At 58.6% G+C, this 12,977-nt stretch overlaps 2 protein-coding genes across 2 annotated transcripts in view; both read left to right on the top strand.

The window, feature by feature from the left end:
• Positions 1–382: 382 nt before the first annotated feature.
• On the top strand, positions 383–5,140 carry tubD (delta tubulin; the record flags this gene model as incomplete). Its single annotated transcript, XM_002950392.1, has 11 exons — positions 383–571; positions 757–875; positions 1,194–1,242; positions 1,855–1,994; positions 2,117–2,273; positions 2,487–2,551; positions 3,222–3,397; positions 3,752–3,808; positions 3,854–3,940; positions 4,472–4,605; positions 4,979–5,140. The coding sequence occupies 11 exons, from the start codon at positions 383–385 to the stop codon at positions 5,138–5,140; spliced, it is 1,335 nt and encodes a 444-aa protein (XP_002950438.1).
• A 905-nt stretch (positions 5,141–6,045) lies between these two features.
• VOLCADRAFT_104692 (uncharacterized protein) overlaps positions 6,046–12,977 on the top strand; it is a gene marked incomplete at its 5' end in the record, with an annotated part of 48,747 nt that continues 41,815 nt past the window's right edge. Inside the window, 11 exons of the mRNA XM_002950391.1 lie at positions 6,046–6,064; positions 6,702–6,793; positions 7,024–7,218; positions 7,418–7,681; positions 8,148–8,264; positions 8,439–8,451; positions 8,977–9,167; positions 9,879–10,079; positions 10,923–11,216; positions 11,626–11,905; positions 12,329–12,436. Coding sequence (XP_002950437.1) covers positions 6,046–6,064; positions 6,702–6,793; positions 7,024–7,218; positions 7,418–7,681; positions 8,148–8,264; positions 8,439–8,451; positions 8,977–9,167; positions 9,879–10,079; positions 10,923–11,216; positions 11,626–11,905; positions 12,329–12,436 — 1,774 coding nt within the window. The remainder of the gene's footprint in view (positions 6,065–6,701; positions 6,794–7,023; positions 7,219–7,417; positions 7,682–8,147; positions 8,265–8,438; positions 8,452–8,976; positions 9,168–9,878; positions 10,080–10,922; positions 11,217–11,625; positions 11,906–12,328; positions 12,437–12,977) is intronic.

Below are 12,977 nucleotides of genomic sequence, written 5' to 3'. Positions count from 1 at the left end.
ATGCTTTTGTTCATGCAGTTGTGTAAAATGAATTAGAAATATCACCTTGCTTCGGAAATATATATCTGATTATCGACGGACGACGGTGGGTTCTTTCGCGCCAATTCGTACCTCACTGGCCCCCTTAGCACCTTACCGTCTTGTCGTCTTGCTACAGAAATCGATTCACCTTGTGCAATGTCGCTTTTTGCAGTCAACTGAAACTGGAACTTACAGAAGCTTGAAACTGATTTTTATGGAAGCTCACTTTGCCAAGCCCGTCACCTGAAGCTAATAAACATTATAAAACAGAAAGCTTAGTATTAACATAAATTTTATGTCCAAATAATGCATTGTATTTCTGTTGTATAGAGGTGTGTTAGCTAATGCGATTGACTGGCTCATGCCAGTGATAACTCTGCAATTAGGACAGTGTGGCAATCAGCTTGGGTGCAGCTTTTTTAGTACCCTTGCCGGAGAACTCTCTGCGAATGATTACGGATTCGATGCCGTCAACGAGTACTACAGGGCTGGGCCCGATACAGCCGGCCTTTACACCGCGAGGTCGGTGCTCATCGACATGGAGCCCAAGGTGCGAAAAATATCTATTGCAGAACCAGCCCCAACGCAGCATACGCCAGCCTGTTCCCACGTGCTGCATCCACATCCACCATGTCTGCTTGATGGTGGATGAAAGATGCTTCCTCTACAGAGCATCTCCCCTGCCGCCCCAAGCTATCCGCCTAGATCCGACCTGATGCCTCCTCGGGCCCTCAGGTTGTTGCTGGTGCGCGTGCCAGCGCCGCCGCCTCTGGCAGCTGGTGGCGCTACTCCTCCTCGGGTTACCTGGTCATGCAGAGTGGATCGGGAAACAACTGGGCGCAAGGATTCCACGGGTAAGAGTACGTGGTACGGGAGATTACAGGGTACGACATGGGTACGAGGGTAGAATACCTGGGTAATACGGCGGAAGGGGGGAGAGGGGGGAAAATAGAGAGGTACGTGTGGACACCACAATGTGTTTCGTCCAAGCCGTGTGGGGGTTTGATGTGTTGGTTTCTTGTTTTTTTGTGGCGTGCCCAGGAACTGTGTACGTTGCTGCCGCAGTGTTCCATCTGCCAGTGTTACTGCTGCACGGTATGCCGAGCTAGTGGCCACGTCGCCTCAAAAAGCGCACATGCTGCCATACTCTGTCGTACTATTCCGTACAACAGGTACGGTCCACGTGTTCACGAGGCGGCCTTGGAGCTGGTACGGCGGGAGGTGGGTCAGCGAGTGAGAGTACGGCGGTTAGGGCATGGGCGCGGCGGATATGCTGGTGCGAGTGCTGGGTTGGGGTAGCCCACTGTGTGTGTATGGGGGGGAGGGAAGGACGAACCACGAACGAGTGAAGCTGCTGCCAGGGCAAGAGTGTACCAGACGTAGAACTGACCAAAAGGCGTCCTTGAAGGCGGCGACCTCGGGATGACGTAGTGAAGATGATGTCGGAAAAAAAACTACCTACCTAGCCGCCAGGACTAAAAAAGCGCGGAAAAAACAGTAGTGCCAAGCCGTAGAAAAGTAGGTATGAAAAATTAGGTGTAGAGGTGGCGGAGAAGTAGTAAAAAACTGCTGACGTGAAGCTGGAATAAAGTTTGCCACTGGCCTGTGTGTATGGGGGGGGGTGTAGTTGTGCATGGTGGGATGTGGGGGTTGGGGATGTTGTCTTTCACATCTCTCACCTTTTTGGAGACCTCACCATCACTGCTTTGGACTCTGTTCGGCACCCCAGTATTGTGGATGTCAGCAGTTGACTGCTTAGGGTTTTGCGTCGTACAATCCCCCCCGCGCGTGTGGTTCGTCTTTCCCCCGCCCGTCTCCCCGCCTCGCTTTTAGGTGGAAGCTGCCGACAGCCTAACGGGCTTCCTGCTGCTCCAAAGCATGGCGGGCGGCACTGGCGCCGGTCTGGGCACCTACGTCGCGCAGGCGCTAAGGGACGAGTACCACTCGGCATTCATCACCAATTGCTGCGTGTGGTGAGGAGGGGAATGAGGAGGACTGGTGGTACAACAGTACGACAGTACGACAGATTCCCGTGTCTGTGGTGTGTGCCCACCGTCCCGCACGCGCCTCCGCTGGTTGGTACCCCGACCCGCAGGCCGTATGAGAGCGGCGAGGTTATCGTACAGCCGTACAACACGTTGTTCACTCTGAGTCACCTGTCGGACCTCTCAGACGGGATTGTGTTGTTGGAGAACGAAGCTCTTCACCTCACATGCGCCCGGCTGATGGGGATACCCCGGCCTTCTTTTGCGGTGAGTGTGTGCGCATGTCTGGACACGCACATACATATATACATACACACACTCTCTCTCACTCCCACGTTATCGACCCCACCAGCTTGGCGATCAACCTAAGTCCTAACTTCCTCAGATCCCGAACCCCCCGCCCCCCCGCAGCCCCGGCCCGGGATACCTCCGTCACGGCCCGCGTCTGCACCGCCACTCCCCCTCCTCGCCTCCCCTCAGGACATGAACGGCATTGCAGCACGTGCCATGGCTTCAGTGCTGCTGCCGTCACGGCTGCGGGGGCCGTACGCCGGCGGCAGCTTCAGCACCCCCCCTGGGGCCTCTACCGCCAGCGGTGCTGCCAGCGGTGGTGGTGGTGGTGGTGGTGGTGGTGGGGTGCAGCTGCCCGCGTTGCGGCGGGCGGCCAGCAGCGGCACCCGAATGGCGCCCACTGACGGGTAGGGTGTTCGGGGTCGGGGGTATAAAGACCGCTGCTACCACTATTATTGATGGTGGTGGTGGTGGTACTGCTGGGCGGGTGGTACGACTGGGCGCCTGGGGGGGAGGCGGAGAGGAGGCGGGGTAAGGGAGGTTTAGGGGGAAGGACGAACCACGAACGAGTGAAGCTGCTGCCAAGGAAAGAGCGCTGCTGGGGGGGGAGGGGGGGAAGCCCCGGAGGTCATTGGAAGGGGTGTTGCGGAGCGGGGATGGGGGGATGAGGGGGAGATTGAAGGGAGAAATAGCCGAGCAGGTTGTGGTGGGTGTGGATGGGTGGTTGGGCCCGGGGGCGTAGGACGGGGGGGATCCCACCCGGGGTTTGGGGGGTTGCGCTGCTATGGTTTTATCAACTCTCCCTCTATCAGGACCGTTCTGCGCCTCTTTCCACCCCATCCCTCCATACATGCGACCCGTGCGCGGTAGGTACGGAAGTGGGAGCTACGTACCAGCAGCGGGATGCTGCCCTGCAGCCCCCAGTACGAACTCCAGTACGACATCCCCGTTGGCGGATCTGGTCACGCAGCTGTGCCCCCACCCCGCCTACCGCATGTTGACGCTGAGGGCCATTCCGCAGCTCCCACCCGCCAGCATAGACTTCACCACCTTCACCTGGCCAGCCATCCTGAAGCGCCTCAGGCAGATGCTGGTGACGGGTAAGTGGGGTTGGAGGTGGGGGTGAAGGTGGAGGAGAAGGTGGAGGTGGGGGTGAAGGTGAGGGTGAAGGTGGGGGTGGGGTAAAGCTTTGGCTGAGCGGGCCAGGGCGGGCAAGTTGCACTTTTCCTCCCCCCTCCTCTCCACCCCGCATCCCCCACAAAACGTTTTCCTGCCACTCCACATCTTTGGCAGGTATTTGCCCAAACATTCGTACCCCAATCAAATTGTACGGCAAACGCATTTCGCCTCCTCCGTCCCTCCCCTTTCCACCCCATCCCCTTCGCATCCCCCACCCTGCTTAGCTCCCCCCATCCCCACCCCCCATCTCCCCATCCCCAAACCCCCTTCCCCAGGTAGTGTCTTGGAGGAGGGTATGGACTGGAGCATCAACCCCCACAGTCCCGCGGGTGGTTCCGGAGCGGGTCCAGCAGCAGGAGGAGGAGGAGGAGGGGGAGCCCGGGGGACCGGGGCCACCTGCGGCAGCAGCCCCCGCGTCAACAGGGCGGTGGCAAATTGGCTGGTGCTCCGGGGCCAGGGGGCAGGTATGTGTTTGTGTGTGTGTGTGTGTACGGACGGGGAAAGAGGGTCTGTACAGCAGCTGAGTGTGAATGTCAGGAGGGCGGAAGGAGGGCGGTCAGGCCGTAGGGTCGTAGGGGGGTTACCCCGGGCGGTGTTAATGATGAGGGCACGTCCGGAACAAGACGCCGGGTCGGAGCGGCTCGGCAGGGGGGGGCTCGGCAGGGGGCGGGCTCGGCAGGGGGCGGGCTCGGCAGGGGGGCTGGGAGTCGTTTCCGCCGTCGGGGGGCGGAACGGCTTTGCTGCCACGCGCACAGTTCCCCCCCACCCCATTGGAATGCTGCTGACAGCGCCCACTCCTCACCCCAGGTCAGCCCCACTCGACTACGCGCCTGAGTGCGTGGGCTCGTGGGCACAGAAATGCACACAGGGTTCAGGAGCCACAACCCCAAACAATGGCCGACGGGAGAGCCGCACGCGCGAACTCACAGGAAACAGCACATTCGCATTTCGCGATAACTAAAACCCTAAACCCCCCATTCCTACTACCCACACAGGCGACGTGGACGTGGGGGAGTTTGCGGACCCCGCATTGACCTCTGCCTGGACGGTCGACCCGCTCTCAGTGTCGTACAATCCGGCCAAGTTTGGTCGCTGCCTCATGTCTGCCTCCTTGCTGAGCAATGATCGGGTGTGTGGGTTTGGGCGTGTGAGGGGGAGGGGAGGGGAGGGGAGGGGAGGCTGCAAGTGGGTGCGTTCATCACACCTGACACCACCCCTGTCTGAGTTGGGTTTTAAGGTTTCGGAGCATGCAACGAGGGGAAACGGAACCCGCGTCGCCCCACCTCCCCTGGCTCAGCCCTAAAGCCACGCGACAGCATGAATGCCGTATTCTTATATTTCCGTACTTTATCCGTGTTTGTCAGTGCTTACCCGCATCCATTAACGGGGTTCAGACAGGCTGGCTTTACTTCCCCCCGCTGCTTTCGCATGTACGATTGCCGTACCGCACTGTCGCCGTGGCTGTTGCCGTCGCCGCGGGTCATCGGGTGTTGGGAGCGCAGCGCTGCGTGGGCCCCATTGAGCGTATGCAGGAGTGCGCGTACGGCATGTTGGCGTCGCGAGCGTTCGTACACCAGTACGAGGCGTACGGCATGAGCATCTCCGACTTTACGGCATGCTTTGCCCGCATTGAGGACATTGCACAGCGCTACGTGAGGCTTTAGCCCTCTAGCTGCCCCATCCAATCGCCAGCTTAGACATCTAGCTACATATCTAGCTGCACATCTAGCTACACATCTAGCTATATCTATCTATAGTACAGTCGCTCCTAGGCCTCGTTACGTTACACGGCAAGGCTGGATGCCATCAGTGCGCTCCATTTAGGCGCCGCCAAGGCATGGGGCCGTGGCTTGGGGTTAGTGCCCGGGGGGGGGGGCTTTGTGGGACAGCGGCGAAGGGGGCGGGTGGTCCAAAACTGAGCCACGTCTGAGACGGTGTGTATGTGTACGTATGTATGTATGTATGTACGTATGTTGGCACTGTATTGACATATCGGGCGGGGCCTGCAGGGAAGATGTGCGTCTGTGTTTTGGAATGCGAGGGCTTGGGCCGGGTCCAGCAAGGGATGCTAGGGATGGGCTGTGGAACGTGTACGGGGCCCAGGAGGAAATATGCGCGTTGGGACTGGGCCCGGAGTTGGCTAAGTAGTGCGGGAGGCCGGAATGGAGAGATGAAACAGCAGCAGCAGCAGCAGGAGCCGGAAGGCTGTCGTGGTGGTCCGTGGCTGGTGCGTAACGCAGGGATTATTTGGGTTGTGCGCGGAGCTGCAGCAGTGGCATTAACAGCACTGGGTCAGATCGTTGCGCGCTCGATTTAGAAGCTAGCAATGAGGGATCCAGCCAAACGAGCGTGGCTGTCAAAGAATGCGCGCTTAAAAGGTGCGGATTCGGGGAATTGATGAAGTGCCTAACGGCCCAACGGCCTGGTTTTGCCGTATTTTTGAAGGTAACGTGGTGCGGGCTGTGGCTGTGACGATGACTATGATGACTGTCCCTTTCTAGGAATGCTGCCTAACCGGATGGTGCAAGTCGCATGTGACGTGCACGCTTGGTGAAAGCTTTTATAAACAATGGCTGGGATGGCTGAAGGTACAAGCGACTTTTATTTAAAAATGGGAATTGCTTACATAGGTTTGTAGCTATTCCGACAAAAGAGACGATTTCAGCGGAGTCGAAATGGTAAGCGTAATTGGCAGAATGGAGCATTCGTAGCAGCGTTTTAACTATCTCTGTAAATCTTGAAAAGCAGGCGGCTGGGGAAGAGCTATCTCGGTTGGAAGAACTTCTTCGGCGGCCAGATTTTGTGCTGGAGCCGTCGGTTAAGGACAGTGTTCGGCAATACATTAAGGCTGGCGGGAAGCCAGAGGTCATCTTAGAAAGCCTCTCCGAAGGTTATGTAGGTAAGATATTGTCAGAAATGCGGACCTCACTGCGCACAGGCAGCGAGTCGCGATGGATGTGCTTTAGGGCTTGCGGTGCTTTAGCTTGTGGCTGGTGTTTAAGGCACCAAAAGTCTTTGTTTATGGGAAACAATGTCGAACCACTTACAGGTGGTGTACAAATGCTCGGCAGCTGTTGAACCATAGCAGTGACCACTGGGTCGGCAATCGGCAGTCAAGCTAATTGCGTGCTGTGACACCAGCCATTGGAAGTCAGCGAAAGCGATTCATGTGCCCTGCTCAAGGATTAATTTGTTATTCTCGCTGTTCGGTCCCTGTCTACACAGGCTATGCACACATGGCTATGCTGATGGTCAAGTGGTTGGACATGGTGGACGATGAGCCCTCCACAAATCATGATGAGTTCTTTTACCTGAAGGTGTGCTTACAGGATTCTAGAAACGCCCACGTGGGGATCTGGCCTTGGGTTCACTCCGTTTCTCTCCCTATACTCTATTCCCCAATCGTGAGGTCTCAGCCCGCCTGCGCATGCCATGCCTTTAGCCGCAATAAATCATCTTCACAGCAATCGTAGCAAAACAAATTACGCATTTCCTTGCCATCTTTTGACTTGCGCTACGTCGTCGCATCATCTAACCGTCTGTGCAGGAGTTTGCGAAATCCAAGTTCGAGCCCGACAAGTTCATTAGCGTGTTTGGGTCTCAATCAACTCGCTCCCAAGGGCTGGCTTGGTTGGATGGGTTGCTGTCGGACCCGCGAGGCCGCAAGCTCATTTATGAGCTTTCGGCGTCGCATCGCAACAGCCTGCTGCTCAACTTTGCGATCCAAAAGATCATGAAGATGGTAAGGCGGCAGGGGGCATTTGAACGGATGGCCTTTTTTACGATCCATGTGGGGCTTACCGAGGGCCACCCAGTGAACTCCGCTACAGTAAAAGTAAAAACACCACGCGTATGCATGTACGTTATCCGCACCACCTGCGACGCCTACGCCTGCCACCCGGCTTCTTGTTTTAAATTTTAAATTCAAAATCAAAACACAGGGCTACCAGGACGAGGTGGCCGCTGCAGGTTCGGGCCTGGCTTCCTACTTCTCCGTCTTTCACAAGCTCTTGGAGAACAAGGTAGCGGCGCTGCTGGCGGTGGTGCGGCGGGTCGTGGAGGCGGAGGCCGCTGCCGCTGCCTCCCCTGGCTCGGGCGGCTCTAAGGCGCTGGAGACCGCTTGTGCGCAGGCGAAACGGGAGGTGGCCGCCTTGGTGAAGGAGCTCCGCGACAGCTGCGAACAGAGCCAGCACACGTACCTACATGTGCAGGCAGGTGTCCGGAGGGGATTGGAGCAAAGAACGAAGGAGACGGGCTGGAGGACGACGGGGATGGGGATAGGTAGTCCAGGGAGATGCTGTAAAGCTTGGTTATGTAGATCAGCCAAGAGACCACTTAGACGGTCTATGTAACAGCGTCCGGTATCGCCGATTTAAATTCGATATAGTAACTTAAACCTTAGTAGCTGGTGTAAACCTCCCCCCCACGGCCCCTCGCAAGGTGGGAATTCTTACAGCGTCTGCATATGATTTCCCTCTTTCCCCTCCTCCCCTGGCAGCGGCTTCACTCGCCAGTGGTTCGTCTTCTTTTCCCCCTCTCTTCTCCTGGACTACCCGTCTATCTTTGGTATATCTGCTCCATCGCCAGTGGTTGGTTCGCCTTAACCCCCCTTCGCACCAAAGGCTCCATGTTGCCAAGTAAAACACGTTTTCCTCGTTTCCCCCCTTTCAGCACATTCTGCACTACCTGGGCTGCCAGACGGGCGGCGAGGCACTGCTGGCGGCGGCCCAGCAGCTGGAGGCGGAGGTGGCGGCGAGCGGCCCGTCACTGCCGGTGTGGAACATGCAGGTACGACAATACCATGCGTACTTGCCGTACATGTTCCGTACACACAACACTTTCGTGTTGTGTCGTGTGTTTTACATCGTGTCTGGCAAGCCCTGAGTCCCATCCCGTACTGTTGTACGGTTGTCGTACACGATGCCCCGACTACTTCCAGAAGCTCTACGCGCCCCCGGGCAGTTCGGCGGCACAGGTGGAGGCTTGTAACCTGATCGGCCGGGTGCTGCAGGCGGGGCTGGAAGGGCCCGTACCCTCCGATGTGCTTAGACTGCATGGCCTGTACGGCAGCAGCAGCAACAACAGCGGCAGCAGCAGCGCGGCTGAGGCAGCCGGCGGCGGCGGTGGCGGCGGCGCGAGGGGAAGTGGTGGCGGTGCTGGTACTGGTACTGCTAATACTGGCGCTGTTGGCTTATCCACGGCGCCGCTGCAACACCCGAGGCTGGTGCAGGCGCTACTCGCTTGTCAGTAACATGGGGGGGTGTTGAACTCATCCAATTGTAGTGAACTGAACGGTGCACTGAGTCTTGGGAAGTGGAGGCGTTGATTTGGCTGTTAGCCGATTATGTGGTATTTGGGGCTGGAGGGCTGTCTGGCGCAGCCGCCAGGGTTGGCTTCACTAACCTTTTGATGTTTACCTGCTCACCGCTAATGTGCTCAGATACACATTATCACCCACCCACCCACCCACCCCCACCCACACGCACCTTGCCGCCGTCAGGCATCTTCAACCCCAGCCGCGGCCCCCCTGGGGACCTCCTCACTGCATGCGGGGACCTGCTGGCGAGGGCTACCTGCGTCCGACCCGAGACCCCACTACCCGTCAAGACTGCCGCAGGGGCAGAGTCCACACCGCCGGCACACCAACAGTGCGGAGGGGGGTCACACAGACCGTGCTCCGGGGATCCCGATGTGGGTTTTGCTGCTACTGCCGGGACGGCGGCTGGGGCTGCAGCTGGCAGGGGCAGCGGAGGAGGAGGAGGAGGCGGCGGCGGCGGAGGGGGGCGTTACGCAGCGGGGCCCGGAGAGGAGGCGCAACGGATAGCTGAGACAACTCGCGCGATTCATTGGGCGGTGGGGCTGTTGTCGCGACCTCACGGCAGGTTTTCGGAGGAGGACCTCCGGATGGCGCCGCAGGTAGGTACGTGTGTGTGCGTATATATGTATGTGTATGTATGTATGTAAGTGTATGTATCTATGTGTATGCGTGTGGGTATGTATGCTTGTGTATTTGTTACATATCGATCCGGGCCTGACACTGGCCAGGGGCACCTAACCCGGTACCCCAACGGGAATGAGCGACCGCTGAAGCACTCTCCCCCTAGCGGGAGGAGAGGGGTGTGAGGGGCCTCTATGACCTCCTCCTGTTCAACCGACGGCGTGCACACCCCCGCGTTTCCCCTTTTCGTCATGAGGAGAGAGCGTGGTGGCGATCAAGGCCCTCAAACAACCAACTTCAGCACGCGCTGCAGCACAGTTCCGCCAACACAGCCTGCGCCTTGAGCAGGCGTGTGTGTATATACACACAAACACACGCAACACCCTTGACATGCGCACTAACACTCGTCCTCGCGTAAATGCGCATACATGTGTGTGTGTGTGCGTGGGCCACGTGTACTGCAGCTGTACCGGATGCCGGTGGTAGCCTACGGCCTCCTGCACGCCGTGTCGTGTCAGCTGGGCTCCCCCGCCTTCTACGATGACGCCGTGGCGGCTGCAGCGGCGGTGCCGTCCCTGCTGCGGATATCTCTCTGGGTGGCGGAGTGGCAGCCGCACCTCACGCCCCGGGTAATAGGCAAAGGGGAGGAGGGTTTTGCGGCCCCGGTGGGGCAGTCTCGGTGTTATAGGCGAAGGGGGGGAGTGGGGTCGAGTGCGGGTTTGGTTTCGGAGGATGTGAGGCTGGTTAGGGTTTGTCAAGGATGTATGGATCTTGGGGTGGCGCCAGGCTCGGTCCAATCCACAGTGGGACGCTGGGAGGAGAGCCCCTTTCCAGGAGACCCCTCCCCCCGTCTGCATTGCGGCAGCAGCGGCAGTAGCAGTTGCTGGCCGCTGCTGAGGAGCGCTGTTGAGGGGAGAGTTCCGATTATTCCACGGATTGACCTCTCTCTTCCAGGTTGGTGGCATGGACCCGGAAACTGCCGTACTCGCCGTTGATCTCCGTTCTCTCCACACACACAGACACACAAACACAGAGACACACACACAGACGCACATACATACACATGCAGGTCAGGCACTTCTGTTAAGGCACGGACCATTGCCCCCGGAAGATCCCAGGATCAAGACCTGTCAGGGTCGAAAATCCTTCCGATGGTGGAGGGTAAAGTGCCCCTAGTTGATGGACGGTGGTGACCTGGGATAAAGTTGTCTTGCGAGCTGACCAGGAATGGAGTTGAGCAGCCGTCGATTCGGCAGATTCCGTTGGATGTCGGTGGTGTGTGCAGAACTGAGCGATCCACTGAGAAGTTGACTATAGTGACTAGATGAGGGTGCCCCGACATACCTATTTCCCCCCCCCAAGGGCACCCTCAGTGCACCGGTTCACCGATCAGCAAGCGGGCGACACACCCCACCCAAAGCTACGGCAGTTCATTTTTGGCTGGACTCCTTCCTCCATGTGGCTCCTACCCGCCCCCAACCCCTTAGACCCCTCATCCCGCCCCGTAGGTTCTCTCCTCGTGGTCCGTGGCGCTGACTGAGCTGCACCGTGCGGGTCTGGGGGAGCTCTGTCGCCTCATGCTGGACGGGTGTGTGGCGCTCATGAAGCTGCAGGCGGTTGCTGCTGCAGGGCCCGGGGGCGGCGGCGGCGGCGGCGGCAGCAGCAGCAGCACAGCCGGGCGGTCGGGCAATGGTCCCGGCAATGGTCCCGGCAATGCAGTGCGGGCGGTGGTGGACCTGGTGGAGGCGTGGAGCCGTCAGGGGGCTGCAGACCCGATGCTGCTGAGGTACTTCGTGCTCCAGGTAGAGGGGGCCCGGGGGGATAGGGGCGGCAGTGAAGGGCGGTGTAAGGGGCTGGGCTGGGCGGGGGAGTGGGTGGGTGGGTAGGTGGCAAGCGGATCGTAGGAGTGCTGCCATTTGAGGACAGGCGGCAGGGCGGCAGGCGGCCAGCCGCGGCGACGATGGGCTTGTCGTCGTCGTACCGCACGCAGTTGGTAGTTGGCAGTTGGCAGGTACAGGGTGTTCAGGGACTTCTATCCCCGTGACCCCTAGCCCCACCTCCTCGCCCCCCTCTTCAATTCCTGTCCTTCATCCCGTTTTTTTGAACTCTTGCAATTGTTGCTTGGGCTTTGACGTTCCCGCCCTACCCCGCATGCTGCCATGCTGGGTTCGACCTCTGGCCCGTGACCGACCGGCGTCCTTATTGTAAAAGGTTCTGGGTTTTGCGAGTCCGCCCTATTCACCGGACTTTTGCAGCGCGCTGCTGCGGCTGCTCCTGGCGGCCGGTGTCCGTGCTAGCAACGTGCGCAACGAGGCGGCGGCGGCGCTCCTTCGTGAGTTCGCAGCGGCGGCGGAGGGCCTTCTCAGCTCGGGCAGCTTCAACCCACCGCTGACGGCTCGGGAGCAGCATTTGCTTGCGGAGCTGGCGGCGGCGGGTGGCGGGGCAGGGACGGGAGGCGCGGCGGGGGCGGCGCCTGGGCAGCAGCGGGCAGGTGGTTGAGCGGCGCGTGAGGACGAATGGGACGACGGGGGGGGCAGCGGTATGGACAGCAGTGGCTTCGCGCGCTCGGACATGCCGAAAAGCGTTTATAGTCACAGGCTAGCTATGAGACTGCATTCATGTATCATCGAACTGATGGTAATCACTAGTCTCAGGGACTGTAAGACACCGCTGGAGTAACAACACGAGTCAATGCGGATGCTCATCACAAGCGTGTCACTCTGAGAATCGATGCTGACAGACACGCAGAAGGGCTTAAAGACTAGCCGGGTTCAAGATCCGAAACGTTTGCAACGCACACTCGTCAGCCTGTTGGCCAATCCCAGGTCATAGGCTCTGTATGACTGTCTGTCAATCTCCGGGTTCTTGGCGGAGTCTATCTGTCCGCCAATCCCATGTCTCTCGACACATCTAGTCTCACCGGAACTTTCGGAGTACGGAACACCCGCGGACCCAGGGTACGAGGACACCCGCGGACCCAGGGTCCATCCGTTGTACCCGTTGCAGAAATTCATCATCGCTGGTACGGCAGCCGTACGGCAGGGTTCAGAAATTCCCCCCAAAAGGCAGGTTTGCGCAATAATTGGGCGCAACAAGACAACTGTGGCTTTAACAGCGATGGTGTAACGTAGTAAGTTTGGTACATCGGCCCGCAGACACTCTTTCCTCGGCTTTTACCAAAAAAATTTCCATACAGTTATTCGACCCTGGCACCAGTACCCGTGACAGTTATTCAGGGTTTACCGACCTCTGTTGGGTAGTAAGACGACCTTGTTGCGGTGTTGGGTTGTCCGGTTTCCCAGATGCGGGGATCCGGTTTGGGTTGTGCCCCCATCCGTGCGAATGCTGGAGTGCAACGCTGTGCGCCCCAGACTGGCATCAGACTGCCACTAGCTCAGACTTGCTTCTCATTGTAAGTCAGAGATCTCTTTCCTTGCCCATCCCACACGGTTTTGTACCCCAATAGACATGCTCGCATGTCTGGGTATTTTGTTGCAGCACCTTAGTACGGAACACCCGCGGACCCAGGGTACGAGCGGGAATCCTAAGGTGCTGCAACAAAA

The sequence above is a fragment of the Volvox carteri genome, assembly GCF_000143455.1.
Source record: "Volvox carteri f. nagariensis unplaced genomic scaffold VOLCAscaffold_18, whole genome shotgun sequence".
NCBI classification, from domain to species: domain Eukaryota; kingdom Viridiplantae; phylum Chlorophyta; class Chlorophyceae; order Chlamydomonadales; family Volvocaceae; genus Volvox; species Volvox carteri.
The sequence above is the reverse complement of the archived record's forward strand: the minus strand, read 5'-3'. Positions and strand labels throughout refer to the sequence as shown.